General features: G+C 34.6%; 2 protein-coding genes across 4 annotated transcripts; one reads left to right on the top strand and one right to left on the bottom strand.

The window, feature by feature from the left end:
* Positions 1-3,793: 3,793 nt before the first annotated feature.
* Positions 3,794-10,495, bottom strand: LOC146167974 (kelch domain-containing protein 2-like). Of its 3 annotated transcripts, XM_083381548.1 has the most exons (12): positions 6,319-6,901; positions 6,175-6,251; positions 5,984-6,101; positions 5,770-5,873; positions 5,611-5,692; positions 5,457-5,534; positions 5,305-5,385; positions 5,186-5,247; positions 5,017-5,123; positions 4,380-4,534; positions 4,235-4,287; positions 3,795-4,168 (listed from the first exon to the last, which is right to left on the bottom strand). In XM_083381548.1, the coding sequence occupies exons 1-12, from the start codon at positions 6,439-6,441 to the stop codon at positions 4,057-4,059; spliced, it is 1,152 nt and encodes a 383-aa protein (XP_083237674.1). In that variant the 5' UTR covers positions 6,442-6,901; the 3' UTR covers positions 3,795-4,056. The 3 variants fall into 3 exon arrangements, 2 of the variants coding, with proteins under 2 accessions (XP_083237683.1, XP_083237674.1); XM_083381557.1 differs by lacking the exon at positions 5,457-5,534 and having other exon boundaries at positions 3,794-4,168; XR_014494522.1 differs by lacking the exons at positions 3,795-4,168; positions 4,235-4,287; positions 4,380-4,534; ... (5 more) ...; positions 5,770-5,873; positions 5,984-6,101 and adding exons at positions 7,126-7,316; positions 7,675-7,784; positions 7,954-8,032; ... (1 more) ...; positions 8,447-8,591; positions 10,335-10,495 and having other exon boundaries at positions 6,177-6,251; positions 6,319-7,062.
* Positions 10,496-16,872: 6,377 nt separating this feature from the next.
* LOC146167973 (alpha-1,3-mannosyl-glycoprotein 4-beta-N-acetylglucosaminyltransferase A-like) lies at positions 16,873-23,794 on the top strand. Its single transcript, XM_083389253.1, has 7 exons — positions 16,873-17,031; positions 18,737-18,943; positions 20,456-20,635; positions 21,079-21,291; positions 21,839-21,985; positions 22,089-22,204; positions 23,231-23,794. The coding sequence occupies exons 1-7, from the start codon at positions 16,918-16,920 to the stop codon at positions 23,316-23,318; spliced, it is 1,065 nt and encodes a 354-aa protein (XP_083245379.1). The 5' UTR covers positions 16,873-16,917; the 3' UTR covers positions 23,319-23,794.
* The last annotated feature ends 3,047 nt before the right edge of the window (positions 23,795-26,841 follow it).

The following is a 26,841-nucleotide window of genomic DNA, read 5'->3' as shown; positions in this document are numbered from 1 at the left end:
ACAAACTGTTCGAAGCGGCGTGCTTTTTAAGTAATTGGGTCACGCGTCTTAATTTAATGCGAAACCAATATCGAGCGCAAAACGCCGTTTTTCGTTTTTCGTCTTTCGTTTGGTCGACCGTAAACGCTGGAAGTTTTTCTCTTTCGTTATTTGTTTAGGTTGACTGATTAGCAAGTGTGTATTCGACAAATGACAACGCTAAGTCAAACCTTCTTTCTTTTTTTCTCGCTGAAAACGTCGAGTTATACGCAGTATGTTCCTCGCTGTTCGGTCTCTGCGCTAATATCCGATGTTGGTGTAACATCGCCATTTGTTTAACTGAAGCAGATTTTTAAAAGGAGGTATAATGGTGACTGTCGTGCACGTTTTAAAGTCTCCATTTTTAAGTAATGATGGTTAACGCAAAATTTTGCTCTTTAAGCATACTCTAAGACCACGTGCTAAGTGTGCAATGGACACAACTTATTTCCCCTCAACCGCAGCTTGTAATTTAGCTGACTTGGCACACAGCTCGGGACAGATGTTGCGCTAATCGCGGCATAATTACACCCGGAAAAAACGATCTCCGTTTAGTATTGCAGGTGGTGAACTTGTAATTTAGCGCTCGTTCCGTTCATGGAGCTTGAAATCTGCGCTGCTGATAGTCGAATTTTGTGTGATTCCACTACGATTAATCACACATATTTCACGGCCTTGGTTTGTTTTTTTGCCTAAAGTTAACGATTGCACAGCGTGATTTCGCAGCTGGCGCCTGACAGGATTGTCGACGACGCACGTGGTCGCTTTTGCTGGACGTATTTTGCTGTTTCTGATTAGTTTTTTTTATCACGTCTTGCAATCACCATTCTATGATGTCATACTGTCACTGTTTTATGACGTCATTATTCAATAACGTCAGACGAAAAATAGGGGAATTCCCTAAGTTGAAAATTCACGACCCCCCCTCTTTTTGATTTTCTGGTTACGCTCCTAATTGCCCCCCCCCTGGAATATTTTCTGCGGGCGCCCCTGCTTACTTATATATTATAATAAATAAAAAAGGTTGTCGTGTTCCTTGACGTTTTTTCTTACCCATTTCATATGCGATCTCTCAGCAAACAATTTACCGTTTCTGGCTTTTCCACGACGTTTTGTGGTTCACGTTATATGGACGTAAACGTGTTAACTCCCAGAAAGATCTGGTACCCGCTTTCCTATATGCTACTCAAAAACGCCACATTTATCCAATGTGAATAGAAGGATTTAGTTAGCCTACAGATGTTTTGGGCTTTTGTGTAAATTATTTTCTCTTGGACCAGTTATCTTGTTCCTAATACAGTACTTTGTTTAGCTCTACAAACTATTCCATAGACATAAAAAGCATGAAGATTGCTTTATGTTTTACCCCTTTAGCTGACGCCCATGTTACCTGTGGCATTGGTCTCCGACCTTTTTATTGTTAAACCGACGCAAATTTAAATAAATAAACCAAAATTGAAATAAAATTACCATTTACGTGCGACTATACTATATCAAAACACTTTTAATATACTATAGTGCGACCCAGTTTGTGTTCGATAATTAAGTAGCCTAGGCCTAATGCTTAGACTAAATAACACGAGCGTCAAAAATGGTACGAATCATTAGATTTTAATAACAAGCTACCGTTTTTTGTTATAGTTTACCAGTTTTTAACTATAAAAAAAAAAATGTTTATCCGGTTAAATTGGATCACCGTATCAACATGTTCAGCGTGGTCCAACTGCAGGCCCGCGGGCCAAACGGTGTTGAAATTAAAAAAAAAAAAAAACTTGTTTTTGGCCCGCGATGAAAAGAAGTTGGACCACCCTGAACATGTTTATGAGAAATATTGCAAAAGCATTCAAAACTTCACTATACAGAACCACACATATCGAATTAAAACAAAATTAATGTTCAGAAGTCCGTACAAACAACAACGAGCAAACAGACAAGATTTAGCCTAACGTCGCCGTGTGAGATGAAAGCTATCAACACAGGCAAAATATTGAATATAATGTATCCAATTTATAAAATAGACACAACATAACTAATATGCCTAGACCCTAGACCAGTGGTTCTTAACCTTTGACAACCTGTCGAACCCCCTATGTCATTCTGCAAGCTTTCGTCGAACCCCAAATTTTCGCTCAGTATTCCTTTCTTCCTCCTATGTTTGCCGTCAAATTGGCCAGCTCCACGATTTTTGTTTCGGGGGAACGTGAAAGTTGCATGGATGACTTAAACATGACGACATAAAATATTTCGTATTAAAACACCTGTTGTTTTGTAGCCAACCCGTGCGCTAATATGCAACTGAAACTAGGCATAATCAAATTTTAAACTCGCATTTATATAGGATGAATTGGCAAACCTTCCAATTTAAAAGGTTACATGACATCTATCTTTGGCACATAAGAGATTCGATTTAGCTTGTAATAACAGCATTTATATTTCTGAGGACGTTCTCGCCGAACCCCTAAACACCTTCGACGAACCCCAAGGGTTCGATCGAACCCTGGTTAAGAACCACTGTCCTAGACAGTCGCTCTTTACATGTGACTTATGATAAGTCACTTATCCATATAACTTGGCACTTGTCCTATTTACCATTTTCATTTTTGCTCATCACAACAAATTCGTTGCGCGATTATGGGAGATCGTTTAAAACATGTTAGTTTTACACTTGTGTAGTGTAGCAGGTGAAGTTAAAGTTGATTTTATTTGAAATCACACTATCCTAGTCGCATTATTTGAAACTCTGGTTTCTAAAGACGGGACACAATACCATTTATTCTAAGACGATTTAATAAAAAAGACAAAAGCTATAGGGTAGCTAGTCAAAGATATTTTTCAAGCGTTTAGGGCAGAGGTATCAAGTAGGCACATAGGCGTAGCCAGGAGGGCTAATTGCATTGTATGATTTTTGCGCTTAAAGCACGAGTTCCATGACTTTTTAACTGCTCTTTTTTTTGGTTAATATGGACAAAGTTTTTTTTTTTTTTGGTTAATATGGACAAAGGAATGACGTCAAAAAACAAGTGGTCTCATGCGTAAATGTTAATTCGAGTATAAATACATTTAAGGAGGGCCGCCGAAACTAGTCTTTGTACAACGACAGCAGGGGTTAAAGTAGAACAATTTTCTTACTGGAACGGTTTTAACTTTTTTAAAGTAAGGTCGCGAAATTACTCGATTACGGGACTTCGTAAAACGATTAAACTTACGGAACCTGAAGTTATCGTATTTTACATCGTGCCAAATATGCAATTGATATCTTAGTCCAGCTAAGCTACATTCAAGGAATTTGCTTTCGTTTAATATAAAACGCATTTAGGCTTTCCTTGAATGCGTTTGGACTTTACTTGTACACGAGTTTCACAGATAGCATCAATTTTCTTAAGGTTATTAATTTGAAGGGCGTAAGATTGTATTATCATCTCTAAGAATGGCCTAACCTAAACAAAAATCCTGGATCCGCCCCTGGCCATTACCACTGTTTTTTTAGGCAAAAACAAAACCTTTTGTTCTACCCTTAGGTGTGGCCAGAGCGATGGCTATCATGGTCCTATCGGTAGTGAAATTTTGGCAAATATTTTGTTTGAAAGTTTCGCCAACATTACGCCAAGTAAACAATTGCGAAATCAGTTTTTATCAACATTATATCAAATAGTTCTCGTGTACATGTAAAAACGCTGACAATCTTGCCCAAATTATGTATATTACGGAAGCAAAAAATATCTGTTTTTATCTTTCGCAAAAAGTTTTACATGAAACTTTTTGCAAGGTAGGGTCATTTTGGAAGCAAAAGCTAGTTTGGATAGAAATATGATTTTATTCAAACAATAGGTAAGAAAATGATTTGCAGACAGCAAAGTATATTTGCAATATCAGGATAGATATTTTACAAATGGAAAATCAACAGTTGCTCATACCATATAGAAAAGCATGTGTAACAATTTCACTGCGATTTAAAGCAATTGTCACAAAATACCAAGTACTATTTACTGTTTGCATGAAAAGGTTTAAAATAGTCAAAAACTTGCACAAAAACTATTTTCATCCACCATTTCCTGCCATAGAGAAAAGCTTTGAAACCAAACGCAATGGCAATGCATCCTGTTTGTCCTTCCACGAATTTGTGTTAGTTGATAACACCTCTAAACACAACCTGAAAAAAGCATAAAAAGGCTTACATATCTTACAAAAAAGAATAGCTCAAATATTAAACCCTTACAACAACAAAGATTTTGGCTGGATATTGAACACCACCAAACTGTTGCAATGTTGCTGCACAAAAATATAAAAATATTTATTAATCCATGTACAAAAACGCACACTTGTATAAGCAGTACAGAAGTATTATCATGGTTTAAACTTACTGGATCAGATGAGAAAATACTGCTTTTACATCCACCAAACACTACAACTTCACTAAGGTATGCACCCCTACAAGCCGTGTGCCAGAGACGGGGGTGATTTTGGCAAGGAGCCTCTTTCCAACTAGTATTACCAGTTGAAAAGTGCCAGCAGTCATCTTCAATTTGAAATACATTGTTACCAAAACTGTACCAAAAACGCCCTTCAAGTCTCACTCAAAACTAGTGTTGGTTAAAAGTGGAATAGGCAGGACAAATGATGTTATAATAGTTTTTGCCATTCATTGATAACACTGTCTACCCTCTTTTGGTTTGTTGTAGTCATTTGTAAATTTTTTTTTGGAAGGGGACAATTCACAACTCTTTCATATATTTAATAATTATGTTGTTTAGTTACCATTTAAAAAGGAGTTAACAGTAGAAATTTCTTAAGTAAATTTCACAGTACATGCCTTTGTTATTATGACAACTTTAACTTGTTGGAGACTTAAATACTTGATATACCAACATAAAATGTAAAATACTTTAGTAAATTAGCTAAAAGGACATCATTTTAGGCCACAGTAAATGTAGCTGTCATAAAACCCTATGGCGAAGTCGTATGAAAATAAGTACTTTAGGATAAAGTTCGTATCTTTACCTAAAATATTTTCATCCGTATCCAAACCACCAAATAAGAGCAATGTATTTTCACTTGTCACATTCAAAGAGTGCCAAGAACGTCCAGTTGGCAAATTTGAGTGCTTTCTAAGGTAATTGTTTTTTAGTATATCACTTTGTAACTTTAGAAAACTTGAATATACACTTACTTTACTTGTGTCCAAACAAAGGTGTTCAAACACAAAATATGCATGTCATCAAGTCTTTTATCCTATAGGTGAGAAATACAGTAAAGGTTTCATTCCACATAAATGTGTTTACTTTTTACCTTATGTCTTCCTCCATGAATAAATGCTCTATCTCCTAGTGCTGCACAGGCATGGGCTGCCCTTGATGATGGCTTTACACCCTACAATATGCACAATTGTTATTACAGAATTATCACAAAAAACAATTTTAAAAAACACACTAATGCCCTACTGCATTGGCAAGTGTTATCCAACAATTTTCATCAATATCAAATGCAAACAGATGATTATTCCAACCTCTTTTATAAATCTAAATTGGCACAAGAAAAGTTAGTTTACATAAAAATGCACAGCACAGCACAGATACAGAAATAAGAAAAACTTACAGAGGTTATATCTTCATCAAATTGTCCATTTTGAATCTGACAATCCTTTGGCAATGGACCATAACCACCAAAGTATATGACCCTTTATTGGCAAATAATAATTGTTAATTTATAAAACAGCAGGTTTAGTTATATATACAATAAACCAGATTGTATTACTTGTTTTTGTAAACGCAACAGGTTAGTTTATTTCTCCCACTTGGTGTGGTTCCTGACAAATTAATCTTTTTCCATTTCATTTTTATGAGATCTAAACTGTAAACCTATAAAAAGAAAATATAAAATGAAATCATGGTCAGATTTTTTCCTATTTATGTAAGTGCTTATGGTAAAAACTGCAATTATAACTATAAACTAAAAGCATGAAACAGACATTATTGTCATCCCCAGAATATGAAATGCCGCCAAACACAATCATTTGATCTTGATAACATGTGCAGCAACTTCCAAGTAACGATGGTGGGACAAATCCTTCAGTTTTTACCATGGACCTATATATAAAGCACAACATATAAAATAGTATTGGTGCTACAACATGAAAGGCATCATTTTTTTGTTATGTACCATATTTTTTGATCCAGATAGTATTTCCAAATAGTTTGAGGAGAGTGTCGACGCTCAAACATGTCGTTTTCAACATCCTGAATTTGTTTTTATTAACAAGTCAACATCGATTTATCACCCCATTAGCATTACTATAAATCTTACTGTGTAATATCCACCCCATACAAAAATGATGCCATTCCACACAACAGCAACATGCCCACTTCTTTTTTGAGGATAAATTTCTTCCATTGTGTTGTTAAAAAGCGACCGGAAAAAGGCCAGCATTCCACTTTCACATTTCAATTTTTTAGGTATTGACTTATTATATAATATACCAAAAACAAAACTTAAAATAAAAATACCCAGTTTTCATGAAAGTGTCTCAAAAGTTGGCTTTGCAGTGTGACAAAACACAGTTGCAGTTTTGTTGATTATTGTCTTTCTTAAAAATAGAATTACAAATAGACATTTAGGTTTAAATTATCATTCTTTCGATATGTATTGGCTTAATTGAAACAATAATAAATAAAACTTGTAAAAATTAAAAGTTATAAATAGCATATTATGTAATGTTGAAGTATGTTATGCCATTAATGAAACAAATAAACTAAGGACTTGGAAAAGTAAATTGTAAATACATTTATAGACAACATTACACATTTATTGGGATAAACATAAAAACAAATAAATATACAGGTAGAAATAACTATTACACAATATGTATAACAAATAGATAACAACATTATTTATGTTGTAAACAGGGGGAAGGTTGTTGGCTTAAGAAAACCAACTAAACAGTGCAAAAATTCAGTTGGCTTTTCACTATGAATCCAGTGCCCTCCTTCAGGAATATGGGAAATCATTGCTTTCGGAAAAAGTCTCTTTATGATTGGATAGTCATTAAATCTGTATTTAATCAAACAATAATAATTAGAAAAAACACACATAGAATACAAACTTAAATTTTACCCTATGTAATGAGAATTTCCACCACCAATAAAATAGGTTTCTTTTTGATAGTTTAACCCACTAGCAGGAGTGTCAATATGTGATGATTGTTCTAAATGCTCACAAATGGCATGCAGGTTTACCCTCCAACCAAAATTTCCTTGCGACTTTTCTTCAACATTGGTTAGGATAAATGCCCTTATGCCTGGATCCTAAAAACAAATTTTTTACCTATTTTGTTGGGACCTCAGAAGTGAGCATTTCAATCTTTTAATTATGAAAAAAATATTTCTGATATATGTATTAAAGTTATTATTTTCATAAATTCACAATCAGAAACTGTCACATAAAATACTGCAAGTCAATGTTAAAACTTTAGTCTACACACACTTTTTTAAAAACAGAAACCTAAACTGTTAAAACTTTAGTCTACACACACTTTTTTAAAAACAGAAACCTACTCTAGTTAATAAGTGCTGTATTTCTACCAGAAACAAAAAAGCTTAGCATTTGTAGTTATTGGATGCAAACAGAAAGTTTTTCTATAAATAAAAGAGTTCACAACAGTACCGTGACAACAGGTTTAATTTGAGCATCAGCCCCACTTCTAGCTTCAGATAAGGTTTTAAAATTTGACCAAGTAACAAGTTTCATAGCTTTGACATATTTCACAACTGAAGCTGTAAAGTAATATGTTGATCCAATGTTTGCAATTTACATTCAAAATAAAGTTGGAAATAACCTCTAAACAGTACATATTTTGCTCGTTTTTACACAACAATAATAATTATTATTAATTAATCAAAAGAATTATGTTTATTTGTAAACATAAACCATAAACAAACTTACATCTATCACTTGTTGAAGCAAGGTTGAAAGGTGCAACAGGAGATGAATCAACCACCACCAATTTATTAATGTATTCTGGCTGCATATTTTAGTCAAACATGTTATATTTCTGAAAGAGTAGCAACTGCTTAAAGTGAATAACTTACATAATTTAAAGCAGTGTACATTGCGACTCTTCCACCCATGCTATGTCCTAACAATATGCATTCAGAGATTTTTAACTTTTCGAGCAATTCAACCAAATCTTCACTCATACTTGATAAGGTCATCACATTGCTGTGGTCACTTTTACCATGATTTCTTGCATCATATGAAATTACCTGTAGAAATTGCACATCTGTTTCAAAATAATTAACTTTACAGCATTTCAAATTGAACAGATATTTATGTTTGTTAATATTAAACTATATATATATATTAGTTATTTTTTTTAATTCTTACTTTATATACTTACTTAAATAAAAAATAATAACAAATGTAATCAATTACTTACTGATCTTCCAGTATTCTCAAGAAGTTTTTTGGCGAGAGAATTAAAATTGTTCTTGTTTCCTAAAACCCCATGAGCTAACACAACAGGTGGTTTTGTAGAACTTGCTTTTAAAATATTACAGGAAAGTTGTGTCGAGTAATATTTTCTGAAACAATATAAGTACAAAAATTACAATGGAAAAAAGTATAATACTAATAGACAGTGTTTTAGGCATAATGTAAACACTGAATTTCCTGTGTGAAATAAAATAATTGCGTGATCAATATTTGGGTAATTGTTTTGGAAAAATAAAAAAAAATTATATTTTAAATATATACCAAAGATTACTCCTATTAATATGCCATTTTATATACGAATATATACCAAAATTATATATTTATCCATGTTTTAATAGGATGAGGCGTTCAAAACATACTTTAGTAATGAAAACATACTTAAGTAATAGTGTAATATGTCATTGAAACAAAACAAAAATAGAATGTCATTGATAGGCTGACAGAATCTTGCCAGTCTTTCTGGTGGCATTTTTCTCCTAAATTCTTCTTTTTTGGTTGTGAGCCTAAACTTAAATGATTTGTTCGCATAAGGAGTGTATCAGCCTTGCCATGCTTAGGCAATTAAGAAGGCTATTAATAAGTAAACTAGTTAAAGAAAAATAATAGTGCATAATGTTGCTACATAATCTGCATTTTAAAAATATATGTGATTGAATGTGTGTAGAAACAACACGTTTTCTTTCTGAAATGTATCTTTAAAAAAAATAAAAGAAATTTAAAAATTTAAAAAAAAAATAATAATTTTATATATTTATTTTTTTAATTCTCTTTTGCACCAATTTCTTCTGCTTTCTGGCTCATTCTTCGGCCAACATAGTCATCAAGTCGCCAGCATTCTGCCATACTGGTTATCGACATAAAAGCAAAACATTAAAACAGGCTGGAAGAAACTTTCCAGCCTTAAGGTGACTAGCATTTTTGGCCCAATTTCTACGTTTTTTGTTGTCCTCCCTAAAGTTAGATGCTGTGCTTGCCTAATGAATGTATAAACCTTACCATGTTTATGGGATATACAACGCAATTTAAAAATATAAGATTTTGTGATATTAATACTAGTATATAAGAGGGCTGCGAAAGTACAATCTGCAGATGCTTTTATCTGCTTTTCTTACTCACTTTTACATAGATAAGCAGAACTTAAGAGAAATTGTTTGCCGTGTTTATCACACAGCGCAACATGTCTCAATATGCAAATGGGCACAATAGATTTTCTAAACACAGCACCACAAACCTGGTATAAGGTTCGCACAAAGTGCAATTTTTTGCATTTATGAAATTAAAACCGACAAAAACATAGTTTGAAGTGGAATATAGAATCCTTAGATCAGAATCCATATTGGATTCAAATCCAGTTCTGATGCTTATATTGGGTAATTGGGACCAATACAATTTATTTATTTCACCATGGAAGGTTGCACCTAATTGCACATATAGCAGAATACAAGATTCATGTGATGTTACTGATCGGTAGGGCGATTATTTTTTGACCTAAAATGAGTAATTTTGACATCAAAAATACATTGATTTAAACTACACAATGTTGCATGAAGTACTGCTTTAGTGTCCTGGTGTCGTCAGGCATTTAATTTTGATGTTTTACTGACCACTGATGAAACACGAATTAGCTATTTTTTCGGGTTTAAAATATTTAGTTGATTTTTTTGCTATATATAAAAATGACAAATAACTCAAAAGACAAGAAAAAAAAATGTTGAATATGCTTAATTCAAACCTGAATCATATCAAATTAAGTCATGTAAAAACAATTACTTAATTATTACAACATTGTTACAAATTTCACATTTCAACTACTTTGATTGAAAAAGATTTACCTGGTGTAAGCCAGCTGTACATATTTCAAATAGGATGGAGTATGCACCATACACTGAAGTTGGGTAAGCACCATCCGGTTCAACTGTAAAAACTTGCCAGAGGACTAAACTTACCTATTTGTCTGACAATTTTACAAATCAAAAGTTCCTAAATCAAAATGTACCTTTGTGCGAAAATAGGCTACTTGTTTATATTTATATATGTATATATATATATATATAATAGTGAAACACATCAAAACAACATAACATTAACATGTTAAGTAATAGGGTCGTTTGCGCCCAGGTTGGAAAGTAAGTCCGGGGGATTTATCCCCCGCGCAGTTTCTCGCTCAGCCGCGGTCATAGCCGCGCATTTCATGTTAAATCAACGTAAAATGCGGTCAGCCGCGTAAAATCGCTCAAACGCATAAAACTTTCGTCGCGCTAACGGTTTTCGGTCATAGTACTCCATTTTGGCGTGCAAATTTTACAAATAACGTTATTGCAGCCGCGCATATTTGGGCAGAAATGTTATTACAGCAGCGCATTTTAAGCTGCAAAATCGTCTACCCCGCGCAAAATCCAAAGTTTCCCATCTGGTGTCGGACAAAATATTTCAATGTTACTTCTTTAATACACCCAAACCTTCACCCTAACCCCCATTAATGTGCACATTTATAAACGCTAACTCTCAACTTAACCCAAATATTTTTAGCAACATAAATTGTAGACCAGCGCCAAAAATTGTATTACGAAGCTTGTAAAAAGAGCAAAATTTGGAAGTCAAAAGATTCTTAACTCGCCATTATTGGCTTTAAGCTTTAGGCCTAATCTGCACTGGGAACTGTTCGCACTCAATCGCAAAATTATCGCCAGAGTTGGCCACACCGTCGGAGTCTCGCTTGGCGTGCTGCCAAGACAGCTGATCAGTGATCACCTTATGGCACTACACGTGCTAAAACACACGAACCTGTTACTTACAACTTTTTAGGAAAATACATTAATCAAAGAAAGCTTTTGTGCGAGGTTTTAGCACACCCCCCCCCCCCAAATGAACAAAAGCTGCCCAGCACAATAAATATTTGTAAGATTGGTCTATTATTTTCCTATTAAAAAATAATAATATTCGCCATAATTTCCGAGAAAAAAATCATTTACGCACCAAGAGACCAAAAAATTTGGGTAGCGGTTGATCAAACCTTTCCAACCAGGGCTGCCACTCTCAAAATTAAAAAAACACTAGATTGGACTATAAAAAACCACTAGATCCGGAGAAAAACCACTAGATTGTTATCGCGACAACCTATTGCCATTTTTATGTTGATTTAACATCTCCAGACGTTTAATCAATGTAAAAACAGACTATTTTTTAAGTCTGTGTGCCTTAATTGCGTTATTAAAGTTACTATTTGCTAAATATACAAAACAAAAGCTCTGCTTTTATTACCGTTTTTTGTTGAATACTAAGGCACCTACTTAAAAAAATGTAGCAACAGTGGTTTTGAGTTTGGCAGTATTATTCTTTTATGCTTAACACTGTCTTTGTACGTTAAACGCCACTTGTGTTTGGTTGTTTTAACTTTATATAGCAAGCTTGGCATATTGCTGTATATCTATCAGTCTTGTCAGTTTTCAGTCTGGCTTTAAATTGTCATTATTCAACTAATTCACGGTAAAACAGGCGATAAAAACTTGTTTTTTTCGTGGCGGAGTTACGTCACACTCCGACTATGATATCAATTGAACTGTAAAGTACAATAAAAGGGCCAATCGCAAAGATTGGGTTTGGGCCCTGGGGGCAGTTCTATTCACTATAAATGAGTATAACTGACCCTGGGGGTCCTAGCCAGAGATTGCCAAAAATTCCTCCCAAGAGGTCGACTTTTTTAAAAAGGAATTTTTATTTTGCCGGCTAATTTATCAGCTTTACCTATATACCCTATACCTAGACCTGCTCCTTCCTCTCACTCCCCTCTTCTCCCTTTAGCACCTTTGGTTGGCAAGCGGTGATAGGCCAACACCCTACAGTGCAGCACTACAGCTGTACAAACTTCTAAATATAGTCTGCTGCCCGACAATAACAGTAATCAGTATAGAAACTTGTTATTAACAAGCATCGAGCCATCGACGATCACCAAACATAATCAGGCTTTTACATTTCATTTAAAAAATGGGATTTTTCATTCACTTTACCATTTTTAACAATGGAAGCCGGGAAATAACTTACGGTTTATTACTCCATTTCAAGGTTATAAAAACCACTAGATTCTCCAAGAAAACCACTAAACCACTAGATTATTTAAAAAAACACTAGATCTAGTGGAAAACCACTAAGAGTGGCAGCCCTGTTTCCAACGATGCCACACATGACTCGGTGATGACTCGGTGAATATTGACTATTGAGGCCATGCATTTTTATCGTCGATAACCGATACGCTTCCTAATATTCCAAAGCGATCGCGGTAATTTTAAAGCGCCTGTCACTTGCAAATTCGAATTGGAATCCAACAAAATTTTATTAGACACATCTATAAACCTTGTAATGCCAAAGAAAGAAAAAAAATTAAAAATATTAATGTTTTATCAGCCTAATAAATAATGTTGGCTTTTGCAACATTGCAAAATTCACCTGCAGATCTGGAATCAAACAAAACACGACGACTTAATTTGCACATTACTGGTAAATAAACCTACTTACTTATTGCTTAATCAAACAAAACACGACGACTTAATTTGCACATTACTGGTAAATAAACCTACTTACTTATTGCTTGCTAATATTTTCTGGTTTACTCTTTGCTCTCCCAGTCTGAATTCTGTGGCAGGGGTACACCGAATTTTTTTTTCCTATACCAACCCACATTCGTCTGATCATAGTTTAACAGAGCTGTATAGCGGTAGGCTAAAGCGGATAGCATATCAAACCAAACAAAAGTAGTGGCACATGGCCTACAATTAAAAAAGGGACGATTTATTGTTAGACAAGTTCGACAACACAAGAAATACCTTTCTGCTGATTTTGTAAATGTGGAAATCGGCAACAAAACATTTTGCATGCAAAATCATAATGCATTTTCCGAATTAGAGATCTATTATTAAAACAAATTGTACCGTAATAAAGTTTTAGCATCTTTCCCTTCGATCATTCTTTAAATATATTTTAATCATTCGTTATAAAAGTTATGATTTAACAAATTAAGATGATTAGAATCTAAAAGCTTTAACAAAAAACATAAAGCAAATTACGACTCTATACCTTGTATATTATTTAGACAAATCGCCCGTATAGGCTGTGCAACATCGCCCGTATATGAGCTCTCTTAACTTACGAAAAATACGAAATTGTGATAGGATTTCCAATTAAACTAACGTGTGTAAAAAACATAATTGCACAACTGCACATTTTAAAATGTAGGCGCTACACACCCGACAACTTTGGTTTCCAGCTCTTACTTCCATATATGGATATAATAATGGATCGAGCACCGAAGTTCAAATTTGAAAGTTTGATACAGGGCTTGGAAAACAACTTTTTTTCGATGAAAAATCGAGATGGTCTCGCGGACTAGGAAATAATTATTTTGCTGACCCTCTTGTTTTGTTAAATAATATTTCAGAGGGATTTTTACTCTAGAGATAACAAAAATATCACAAACCTATATAGGCTATTTTTTGGCACCGGCGTAACCTACCAAAAACATCATTGTGGTTATAATTGCGCCGAAACTGAACCTCAAAATAGGCTAAAAGATCTGTCATTCGTGCTTTTGGTACCGTTAGCCTTCCATATGTGTCATTATTTAGTGCTGAAATTAGCAAGCTTTCTGAAAAATTAGCTTCTGGGTCTTTGAGATCTAAAATAATCTGTAAATGGGACTCTTTTTTGCATGCCTTAGATAATTTGTGCAAAATATATCCACCAATATATTCCAAAATATGCCGGTCATCAACAGTAATAGAATTTATTTTTTGATTTGTTTCCAGATCTAACTTCTTAAACTTTGCTATGTATTTATGAAACAATTTTCTTGTTAAATCTAAACTGTCATCTTTCGATAAATGTTGGAGGAGATTAGGAATGACAAACATTCCATCTATGCTGAATTTTAAAAGAAGAAAATTGCCGTCTGGTTTTGATCTGAAAATAGTAAAAAAATATTCCCAAGCTTTATCTGGCATATTTAAAGCTTCTCCCCCAACTTGGCTCCACCACATCTTTATCTCCTCCACTAACAATTCTTCGTAGACCTCCTCCACACTCTCACTTTCAAATTTTATCTCTGCGACTCCAGAAAATTCATCCTCAACTTCGTTTGAGATAGCTTCTAGCTGCCGTATTGTAACTGAGTCCAAAAATATATCAGAACCAGAACTACCCTCAAGACTGCTCATTTTGAAAAAAGTGGTAATAAACCTAAACCTTTATAACAATTTAATGAACAAGGTTGTCTATTTACACATTTCACTGGTTGGTATATAAACCAGAGAAATGGTTTTCGCAAACAGCACAACAATTTTAACAGCAATAAAAAACTTCACACGTTTCGCTTATTCCTTATAACAGGAAATATTGCGTAACTAAGACGTAACCAAGGCTTTCTTCATATGCAGCGAACCGTATCATACGACCAAACCAAAATGCATTTGTTAAACGGGGAAAAGGATCACGTGACTAGGAGTTGCATCTCATTTGTTAAAGTCTCTTTGGTATAGCCTATACGTCTCGTCGCACCCTTAAAAAAACGTTTTAGCAACTTTAACACATTAAAGGAGATTTTCGCTTTGCACGAATTGATAACATCTTCCTTTTGCATTAAAAGTAACACCTTCTCCAACCATTAAAACAAAATAAAAAACATTTGAGGCGTTCTTAAGGTTACTTTTTTGTGAAGTCACGTTTTGACGTTACTTTCTGACTATACACGTTATGACGTAATTTTGTGACGTAAATTCAAGAGCCCTAAACAAAAGTCCTGGATCCGCGCCTGCCCAGGACATACAACTAAGACTAAGCAGACCGCCATCGTGGCGTGTTCACCTGAATTCGAACCTCCCTACTAATCACAGCGTTATTAAACTTATTCGCCAATGTAGGATTGATGCCTTATACTTATATTATTTTATTGTGAAAATTTGTACCGACTGCTCGGCCCTGTTTAAACCTAAGTGGCTTTGTATGACAGTACAGTTGTATCTTGTTACGATTACGACACGTCACGTAAAGTAGATTTGTAGAGCCTCACTTTTATTACACGCTCATGTAAAAACTGACTTGAAAAACTTACAATAAAAAATATATATATTTTCCAGTTCTTTTCAACTATTTATGTATATTACATAATCAAAATGCTTTATGTGCAAAATTGAAAGATAAAATCTAATTATATAAATGTTTTATTAATAAACTGAATAATTATAAGTCAAGTAATTTAATTGTTCCTTTTGTATCTCATTGTTAAATCATTAAAAAAAAGTCATTCAAGTGAAATTAAATCAAGTGATTGACCTTGTGTCATAACAACACCTTTGTGTTACTCAAGCCGAACCACCTGCTGTCCATCAGTCCAAGTTGAAGCTGGTCTGACGCTTAACAGCGGAGACGCGGATGCCAGTTTTTTGCACAATGTGAGACAAAATGTGCACGTCGAAAAATTCGTATGCATAGGCAGATTTACTTCGATAGTTTAAATTTAAGATATTATGGTCATTATCAGACCTGTCACGTGTTTCTTATGCCAATGTACGTAAAGTCGTAGACCTACAAGCAGCAGCGTCACAGAAAGCAAATATCGTCCGTATTTACAGTATTTGTTCAAAGCTGAAGGAAATTGTTAAAATAATAACAAAGTATCACTTATAACTTCAGCCCTAAGGTTCCATAGAACCGCCTCTCATAATTTTATAAGATCAGCTAACCGGTTAACCATTGCTGGTTACTGCCAATAGATTTTGTTATCTGATACACCGATTTTTGAGATCCAATTAATTAGCTAACGAGTTTTTTGCAATGGTCAAGTTCGCACGTAACAGTTAAACACATGTGGCAATTTTTATAGTTGTAGTAATTTTCCTTTTGTGTATGTTTGTCTGATAATTGAATTGTTGCGTCATAAGTATAAAGTCACGAGACGTCTGATGCTTTTTAGTGTGGCTGTTAGCATGATTGGAGGGGGTGGTTTACTCAGAAGACGTAAACTGTGTTGTTCGAACCCTAAAAAAATGTTTTATTACATTGCATTTCAAGGACAATAATATTTTTTTTTTTATTATAACGCCCAAAGATAGCTTACATGTATTTTACCAAGTGTGGCCGCCCATAAATTCTACGTATAGTTTAAACAGCAAAACGAAGAATTACGACGTAAAAAATATACTTTACTGATTTCTAATTACAAGACAAAGGTGGGTTACTTCTAATGCTAGTTTTACCAATTATCTGTTTACGAAATGTTTTCATGAAAAGAATAGGATTTTTATAATGATGACTTTATAGCCTAAGGCCATTTAAACGTTTCTCGCCGCATCTCTCCACGTCGCCAGAGAACTAGACGAACGCTTGCTTTGTAGTTCAGGGTTATCAACTTAACTGTTTGACAATAATATGATAAGAATAACTGAAAGAAACCGAAATTTTTGGACAACTTTACTTGTTTTTTACTGTGTTATAGCTATATATTATGTTGGACTTATTACGCCAAACACCTCAGATCAACAGGTATGCTAATTGTAGGAAAATTCGTGCAAGCTGATTGAAGTAGTTTGTTGGACGTGCGAAGCAGTCTAATTTTTATTTATTTGTTTGTTTGAAACAAATAAGATCAATCGCTATAGTTTTTTAACAATGATTTAGAACAAGGGTCTCAAACTCAAATTGCTCTGAGGGCCAAATGAGGACGTGTAAAATGCCCAAGGGCCGCAATTTACAATAAATAAGAACACAATAAAATATAAACACGTGTAGGCTGATTTTAGGCTATAGTTATTTGTTCTGGCTACTTTACTGGCAGCGTTTATCAAGGACAGGGATATCGATATTGGGCTTCAAATTGTCAGCAGAAACAAATCTTAGAGTTGCCTTATATTTTTTTACTTTGCCCTGGTAAGCATATTATTTATCGCGGTGCATTGTTTCAAAGTGCAAACCCTTGTTATACTTCTTCATAACAGAGATCTTCTGCCGGCTAATAAGGCAATAACTAGTACCTCTGACCGCGGTGACAAAATATAACTCCTCCCACTTATCTTGAAAAACTTTTCCTTCGTCTGTGATTTTTCTCATTTTTGAAGCAAAAGACAAGTGTAATTTAGCTTTTTAAGCTATAGAAATTTATTTCAATACTAGGCTAGAACAATCAAAGCCTACAACTCGACAATGAACAACTGCACAGAGTTGAATAGGCAATGTGACGTAATAGTAGATCTTTTACCGCATAAATGGTAGCGTTTGAAAGTGATATGACAGTGAAGTTTGGTAAGTATAGTTTCAGTTTTTTGAAGCAATTTTAGAGTGAATTTTAACTTTTAAATCTGATGAAAAAAGATATGTGGCACTTAAATATTGTTAAATACTTGGAAATCCAAAATTTTTACACGGGCCGCACAAAATGTTCTCGCGGGCCGCATGCGGCCCGCGGGCCGCGTGTTTGAGACCCTTGATTTAGAATGTACTTGTCGAGGGATAAAAATAATAATATTTTGCACGCAATCATTTTATTCTATCGCAATCGTTTAGATACGAAACAGTATTATTGTGTGACCCCCTTGAAAAATGTAAACGACGCACCAGGGCGTCGCGACACGTCGTTTGAGAACCTTTAGTATACCAAAACCCCCTACACGAGAGGATTATTGTATGTTATGGTATAAACAATATTATTTACAGGTATAGTACATGGCTAGTAACAACTCAACTATATAGATTTAGCAGAGATAGAGCTGCAAATGTTCAAACAAATCCTTTAAACTGGTCAACTGGTCCCCCCCCCCCATTTTCTTATGGTTTTGCTAAAAAAAAAAAAAAAAAAATAAGTGTTGATCTACTTCTAATAGACATAGGCCCTGATGTGGACCGCACTCCGCTATCAGTTGAGTGTAGGCGTATTACAGTAAGCGGGCCAGGGGTGGCCAACATATAGCGAATCCACATGATTACAAATGGCGAACTATACTCCAGTGATAACAGAAGGAGAGAGCATGCATAGATGTAGAATAATAATAACCCATCTATGAGGTATTTAAGTATAACTGATAGTAAGAAACTAAAGATAGCAGCAAGTTTTCGGGCGCTAATGAAAATATTTGTGACCTTCTCAACAAGAGGCAAAAAAAGTGCATAGAAGCAAACAGTTGGCCTTCATTGATGTGAGCAGTCAATATTTACAGTTTTCTATTGCATACGTTTAACGTCGTTTTCAATTTAGAAAGAAAAAATTCCTGCCAAACTTGAGGTGACAATACCCCCCAAGAAGCACCAACCTGAACCAAAAAAGGAGATCAAATATTCCCAACAGATGCCATCCTACGTCTCAGCTTCTTTGGGAAACTTGACCCACCCAAAACCTGGCTTTAGAGCAGGATTCCGTCCGAAAGGGAAGCCGAAGTTGGTCATGGGAATTCCTACTGTTAAGGTATGCATATGGATGTAACGTTAGGCTACAACAGAGGTCGGCAACCTTTTGTACTCAGTGTGCCAGTTTATGATTACTGTCATAATATCAACAACTTGCGTGCCAAACATTTTTCTTTGTTTAGTTTTGCACTGGCAACCAGAGCTACAGTTTTCTGCCTTGTCAGTTTCGAAATTTTGTCATGCGCATGCGCACAAGTCCGAGTCCGACTCTGCAGCCCTGTAATCTAACATCTAATTTACGTATCTTTTTTAGAATATACTTCAATGTTTTTCAGCCGATACCTAGAAATGTTAGCTATAAGTTTCGCTTTGAGTTGGTTTCTCAATCGCACAAAAACACACGGGCTTGCTTTTAATGTAGAATAATGGTTCTCAAATTTTAGCATACGGTTCGGTAAAATTTCAAAACAAATTTTGCGCACCGGTGGAACTTCAAAAATTAAAATCAACCAAAAATGTAATATTGACAAAAGTATGCAACTTAAAAGCGAATAACGGAAACTTTAATGTAATGAGCAATTTGCTGCTGTCTTTTTGATTTTTTTTTGAACCACAATTGTAGAATGCCCTGCGCAGTGAACGTCACGCCACTTTTGGGGCATTGTGACGTAATACGAACGGTTAGTCGTAAACAACAAGTTTAACGCACACATAAAATAATGGTAAATACAACAGTTAAGACACTTATTCGTGACACGAACTGGAAATGTGTTCAACCATTAAGTTAGCCCTAGTGTTAGTGATGCAATACTAATGTTATTAATGTGGTAGTGATGTAATGGTTGTACTTTCGTAAGGTGACATAATATGAGCGTTGAATCAATTGGCGTGCCAGGGGTTGCCGACCCCTGGGCTACAATATGGCATGTATTTACGTTAACTCCAAAAAGGCCATTTTTCAGTGAAAAAATAATCAGGTGTTTATATGTTGGGCAGCTTGACTCATGTCAGTAAAGCATTTTTTTTTTTTTTTTTCTGTGTGATATTATTGTGTTCTTTGTTTTTTTAAGTTCTTAATTTTCACAAAAAAATAGAACTGATACTGAATCTGGTTGTCACTTTTTTTTCTTTACAAATTTGCATAAAAGCATACAAAATGTTATGTAATAGTAGTGGTTGATATATCATCTAAGCCAGTTCTTCTTAAACTTTTTTATTCACCCTTGTCTCATGATATGATAAAACTATCTCATCTATATATAACAGCACAAAATGAAGTTGTTTCGATTTTTGTTAAGATCAACTCAAGCTAACCAATGCAAATGTACAATTACTCGAGTCCAGGGATATAAAGCTACAAAAGCACAAAACACAGTCACAAAGTTTAGAAAAATAATGGACTAATATCCATATCTGGCGGTTCAACCCTGCAAAAATTTTAACCATTTACCTGATTAAAAAAAAATCATCTAAGCTTTCTTTCAACTGGCACATTTATACTTAGTCTTAATTGGTGTCATAGTTGTTGTCACAAAGTGTTGTTTTATTTCAAAATTGTGTCTTTATCCAGCGCAAAGAGAAAAATTACCTAATAACAACTATAAAATCGTTGCTGGAAAACATGGTACCCAAGAGAGACGACGTGAGAATTATTGTTTACGTTGGAGAAACGGACCAAACATTTGTTCGCAAACAAGCCAATCTCATTGCAGACAAATTTGAAGAGGAATTGTCAGGTGGAATACTGGAGGTACAATGCATTTTTTCAAATACGCTTTATAATGTAAATCTTTAGGTAGATGAATATCGAAGCCCCACGGGCAGTGAAATATAGTCTACATATAAAAACATTGGCATACCTGTAACCTTCGGAAAGTGTCGCTGTAAAGTGTAATTAACTCTCTGCTGCATTTTAATATTCTACCGCCAGACCGACCACATAAAATTTAACAATTTAATGAATTAAACTGTGTATACAAATATTATCAGCAAATATCAATGTAGCGAAAATGTCCACCCTTTAACAAATTGTTCAAAAAAGCTTCATAAATATAATATAGCATTGTTAAGTATTTAAAGCAACTGTTTCTAACGACGTTGAACACAAAATTAACCTACAAAAAGGTGTATGTTGTAGGAAAATGTCCTATTTTAATTGCATTGTGTTTTACTTTTTGTACTGTTAATCGACAGATAATAGCACCACCCGAGGACTTTTACCCGGATTTCGACAGAACTGTGAATCCTAGTTTCGGAGACAAAATTGATCGTGTTAAATGGAGGTCTAAACAAAACCTAGACCAAGTATTTCTGATGATGTACATTTACAATCTATCGCCTGAATATTACTTGATGTTGGAAGACGATGTCCTTGCGAAAAAGGGATATGTGGAAACAATACTAAATGTACGTTTGTCTGAATTCATGTTACTATTTTTTATGGTTACATGGAAAAACGAGTACTGGACGCCACACTTTTAAACAACAACAAAAATTATTATGCCCCGCCATAAACCTTCTGAGTAAACTAGGAAACGCAACTAGGAAAACGTTGTCGACCCTTGGTATATCCAGTAATCGATCATGGATTGACTTATATTGTTAAAAAATGTTTTATCGTAAGGCATTTGGTTACATTTCTTGAAACGTATTTCATTTAAAAATTTAACTTGTGTTTTTGTTAAAGGCCTCTTTGTTTAGAGGTGGTACAAATATAATTATGAAATCAAATAAGTGTAATAATTTATTTGCCAAAAGGAACTTTTGGTTTGAATAAAAAGGGTTCGACTAACAATATATTTAAATGGTACTAGCCATATCGGGTATTACGTATTTTATTCCGATACCCATACCCTATAGTAGGGGTTGGAAATCTTTTCCCAGTCGCGGCTTAGTCATTGAAAACAACCAACTCATAATACTAATAAAGTAATGTGCAATGTTGTGTTTGTAGAAAGTTGAGAAATCCAATAATGAATGGTTTTACGTCTCATTTTGTACACTGGGCGCTATCGGCAAACTGTTTCGCAGCCGCAGTTTGCCTTCTTACGCCGGTTTTATTCATATGTTCTGGAACCGCAAACCGTTGGACTGGTTGCAGGTGATTTGTAAGATGTATTTGTAAGCATGTTTAACTTAATATTACAATAAACCTTTACCCAAAGTATAATAAAATGAAAAACATTTCCCTCTATTACTTACAGCTGGACTACGCTAAAATTTTAGCTTGTAGTTACGATGAAAATGAGGAACAATGTCATATAAGAATGGGCCAATATATACTGAATCACGCTACCTCCCTCTTTCAACATATGGGAAAGTATGTATTTCGCTTCCAGGATGTTATCGCAAGCTGTTTTTCGCGTGGGATTGAAATCTGTCTAAAAATTTATAGCAATTGCATTTTTCTTTTTTTATTACTCCAGGGGCTTCGAAGGCAAATTATAATAAACCAATCGTATACTTTAAGCTAGGGTGCTTTTAAAGCGCAGACTAGGTGTTGTAAATTATGAGGCCCGGTGTTTTAAACAAATCATTTTGAAACAACTGAGTCCCACTCAAGTCATTTGCAAAATTACTCCAGTTTAAGTCAAATCATTTGCATAAGAATGGCAAATAAGGTCTTGGTCGAAGTCATTGTCCTAACAAGTTAAGTTTACAAGTTAAATTTAAATTTTAAAATGGGCAAACTCTCACGATCTTAAGCAATATTTCGATACCCTAATGAAAAATTATATAGCAAATAAACAACATTGTGCAAAAATCGTAAATTTTCCATTTTATCAAAATAATGCTTATTGCAAAATTTTGGCCAAACGACTTGGATCAAGTCAAATTATTCGACAACTGCGACATAAGTGCAACTAAGTCAACTCAATATATTTTAACTAATTGTTCCAGTCAAATCATTTGCAAAATAATTACGACCTGTACGTTATTTTTAAGAAATACAAATCGAGTCCCAAACAACGTCATCAGCTGTCCAAGTCAAGTTCCAGTGCAAAAACTTGACATAACGCATTACAAACCCTAAGATAAAATAGATATATTGCAAGGAAACGATTTTGTGTGTACAAATTCAGTATATGACAATTTTCTTAAAATATGTTCAATTAAAACACATCAGTGGAAGACAAGTACTTTTTGCAAATGACTATGAAACATTGAATTAGAGATACAATTTAGTTTATGATTTAAGTCCTTACAGAATTGGCAATTCGCACAAACTGCTTTTTTAGCAAGTGTAGCCTAAATATGTTTAAAATTACTTTACACTAAGATTATAACAATTAATCAACACAAGAAATGCGTTAATTTTAATTCAATTATTTTAACATAATTATAGGATATCTTCACTGGAAGGGAAGAAACAGTTGTTGCGAGATCCGTTGTACTCTGTCGCGAAAAAGAAAAAGTTAAACAAGACACTGTAACATTTTTATATTCGTTAGAGTTTATAGTAAATGATTGGCTGCTTGTGTACTGTGATTCGTTCGTTTTTGAATCACCAACATGTGGACAGGCGCGGATATAGGAAGTTTTAACTTTCACACAAGTGTTAGTTTCAATACAAAAGTTACAACGATGTTATCAATTTATGCAAAGCGCAAAACGCCTTTATATCGTTTAAGTTGCCCAACTTTTATTTTTGAGTGTGCAATGGGACACACGACGCCTTTGGGTTAAAACAATTTGTTTCAAGTTGGACTTTCTAGAAAAAGAAGATTTAAGAAAAAAATATTTTCGCGGAGCACTATTTGCACATTTTATGTGAATTGGGCCCGTTTAAATGTCTCAAGTACTGTTGAAGATTACGGTACTTAACAGCAATAAGGAAAAACTTTTCTGCAGTCCTGCACACACCTAGTTTTTAACAAAGTGTTTTTTACGTTTTTGTTATTTACCTAATAAAGAGACATTTTTTGCAAAAGGACCATTTTTCATTTGAATCAATTTGTTCACATACAGAATTTTTTTAGCTAAATGCATGTAGCCAGCTTATGATGTCTGATATTCCCGTTAACGCTTTATGTGTACTTTAGTATTATATTTAATTATTAGGCTATACCTCATCCTTCTTCTTTACTAATACCTATAGCTGTCGCTGGTTTAAAGTACAAATATATATATTATTAGGCTATACCTCATCCTTCTTCTTTAGTAATACCTATAGCTGTCGCTCGTTTAAAGTACAAATATATATATAGTCTATAAGACTCTATATATTAGGTTTGTTCAAAAAAAAAAAAAATTATGTCCAATATTAATGGAGGCCCTAGAATTGTTAGGTTGCGTCTAAAAAAAAAACACATAACAAATATGAGCACTCTCAGATTTAAGTTAAATTTAAAAATAAAAAAATTATCTTCCCCCTGAATTTTTTGTTAACTTTTTTGCATGGCTTGCAATGGAATAGTTATAAATAAATCTGTTTTACAGTTTAAAACTAAGCAGTTACATAAATGTCACATTTTAACAACATTTTCTAGGTTGTTTTATCCAAAAAATGTTTTTTAGCATAATTTTATGAACTTAAGATAACTAATTGATATCATTTTGTGAGTACTAAATGCACAATATGAAGTTGCTTGCACTAACAGAATGTGACAAGCATTGGCGTATTAACCCGGGAACTAGCAGAGACTTAAATAGCATGTAGAGTACAAAAGGTTTGACTATTTAGAGCAGTGGTCTCCAACCTTTTTAATAAGCGACCCCAATTTGAATAAAATGCAATCAGAATTTACATTGCGACCCCATTTTGTGTTCAGATAGGAATAAAAATATTTTAATGCTGGAACTAAGTAACGCGACGAATAAGCGTAAATTATACACATTTCCTGAGAACTGTGGATACATATGTGCTCCGAAATGATTTCGTTTAGGTAGTTTTATTCAAATTATGAATTCGAATTTGGCACACGAACGAATACAAAAATTTCAATTTGTTTCAACAGTAAATTGCATTTAGTGTGGTCGTTGGGCCAGCATAGTGTCCACCAGTATTTGAAGACGCGGCTCCAATTTGCATATGCATAACCGTCATACTTAATACTTCAAGATATTTTCGGTGTTTCGTTTTTAATATGCTCGTAGCGAGGAATTCGCTAAAAAACAAAGCCACGTGGTTGAAAACGGAAAGTGTATAGTTAACTCACGAAATTAGACAGTTTAGCGAATGTGGGTGTGTATACGTGTATACGAGTAAGAAGGCACTGGCTCTTAAGGCAAGAGCAAGTCGCTCACACGTGCTTGTTGCATCAAAATTCAAAAGTAAACATTTATTTGCTGAAATCTTTGTAACCTACCAGATTTTAGAGCTGCCTATAACACCTATTTTATTTAGAAGAAACAAACTTATCTTTGCTCTGTACTCAGTCACGTTCATTGGTGTGACGTCATTGTAAAGTAAACAAAATATATAAATCATAGTAAAACAGACATTTAGTGAGTTATGGCGACCCCGGACAAATTTTAGGCGACCCCACTTGGGGTCGCGACCCACAGGTTGGAGACCACTGATCTAGAGCATATAAGGGCCCCACATGGACCCCCAAAAGGCCGGTATTAAGTTATGAATTTGGTGCGTTTAGAAAGGGGGGCTGTTGAAAAAAACCCAAAATTTCGGTTTAAATAGCATGTCGAGTACATCGATCAAACCTATCTTAAATGTTGCGCCACATATCAGAAATGCCGATAGAGGGCGCTATGTTTATTTTTGTATTAATTCAGATTTCCCCATAAACTGGAATGTTGCTGTTTTTGCTGTTCTTTTGATGAAAAAATGTTTTAAGAACGATTACACATACATAACTTTATTGTCATGGTTAAGAAAGAGAAATGAAATGCCAATGAAGGAGGTTGTCGAATCTTAACAAATACAAAAAGAAGAAATCTGTCTGATCAAAATGCCATGATATAACATAATTTTATTTGAACATATATTATATATTCGTTTGACTGGCAACCTGTTTAAAATGTTAATTTTGAATTTCAATGTCAATATTATTCATGTTATCTCTTTATAAATTAGTTTGTTCGTCAATATAGCATTCATCGTCGCTTAGTCGTTTCAATAAAGAGAGCATAGCACGAACGAAAGTCGCTCCCGAGTTAACCACCCCATATGGCATTTTAAGAAATTCGTACCGCAGTGCGTAACGAAATCCGTTGTGTGAATGTCCTCCTTAGCAACGGGTACCTGCCAGTTTCGTAAGATCCAGTTTAGTAAAGCATTTTCTGATAGACAGTCTTTGGAAAACCTCTTTGGCTGTTGGCATCGGTTCCGGATCGAGCAGGGATATATTGTTCAACTTTCTATAGTCGATACAAATCCGTTAGAACCATTTTTTTTCTTCACGACAACCACAGGCGATGCATATGCTGAGCGGGATCGTCGTATTATTCCCAGTTGTAACATCTCGTCGATCTCGAGCTTTAATCCATCCCTCATGTGGTAAGGAACGGTATATGGTTTCGACCGCACCGGCCGATCATCCTTAAGCTGAATACGATGTTCGAGAAAACCAACATTTCCCGGTTAATCGCTAAACAAGTCCACATAAGCATTTGCAGCCGCTAACGCCTCCCTCTTCTGTTTCGGCGTCAACTCTTCGCCAAACTGGATAAACTATAGTGACGTCATCATGGTTGTGTTATCTTTATTCACAGCCGTACAACCCTCGTGGACCAGTGATATATCTTGTTTACCGGTGGTCGGCATTCTAGAGACATGCTTTTTAAGAATGTTCGCATGGAAAACACGATTTATTCCATTCACATTCAGAACATAATCACACTGTTCTCGTTCCTCCACAATTGTTAAAGGGCAATTTCCACTTCAGCAGCAGTAGAGTTTTGTCGCCTACTTCCATCCGTCGTGGTTTGGCCTTTTTGTTATAATACCTCTTGTATGCTTCTCTTGAGCTCTTCTTCGGCCAGTGATAGAGAATCAAT

Source organism: Ascidiella aspersa, chromosome 1 (assembly GCF_963924565.1).
Source record: "Ascidiella aspersa chromosome 1, kaAscAspe10.2, whole genome shotgun sequence".
NCBI classification, from domain to species: Eukaryota; Metazoa; Chordata; class Ascidiacea; order Phlebobranchia; family Ascidiidae; genus Ascidiella; species Ascidiella aspersa.
This window is presented reverse-complemented; position numbering and strand designations above follow the sequence as displayed.

Coding starts and splice junctions, on each gene's coding strand:
- LOC146167974 (XM_083381548.1), bottom strand. CDS start 6,441: ATGCTGGCCTTTTTCCGGTCGCTTTTTAACAACACAATGGAAGAAATT. Junction 5,693..5,769: donor TGTTGCGTTTACAAAAACAA/GTAATACAATCT, acceptor TTGCCAATAAAG/GGTCATATACTTTGGTGGTT. Junction 4,288..4,379: donor GTATTTTCTCATCTGATCCA/GTAAGTTTAAAC, acceptor ATTTTTGTGCAG/CAACATTGCAACAGTTTGGT.
- LOC146167973 (XM_083389253.1), top strand. CDS start 16,918: ATGATAAGAATAACTGAAAGAAACCGAAATTTTTGGACAACTTTACTT. Junction 17,032..18,736: donor CAAACACCTCAGATCAACAG/GTATGCTAATTG, acceptor TTTTCAATTTAG/AAAGAAAAAATTCCTGCCAA. Junction 21,292..21,838: donor ATGTGGAAACAATACTAAAT/GTACGTTTGTCT, acceptor TTGTGTTTGTAG/AAAGTTGAGAAATCCAATAA.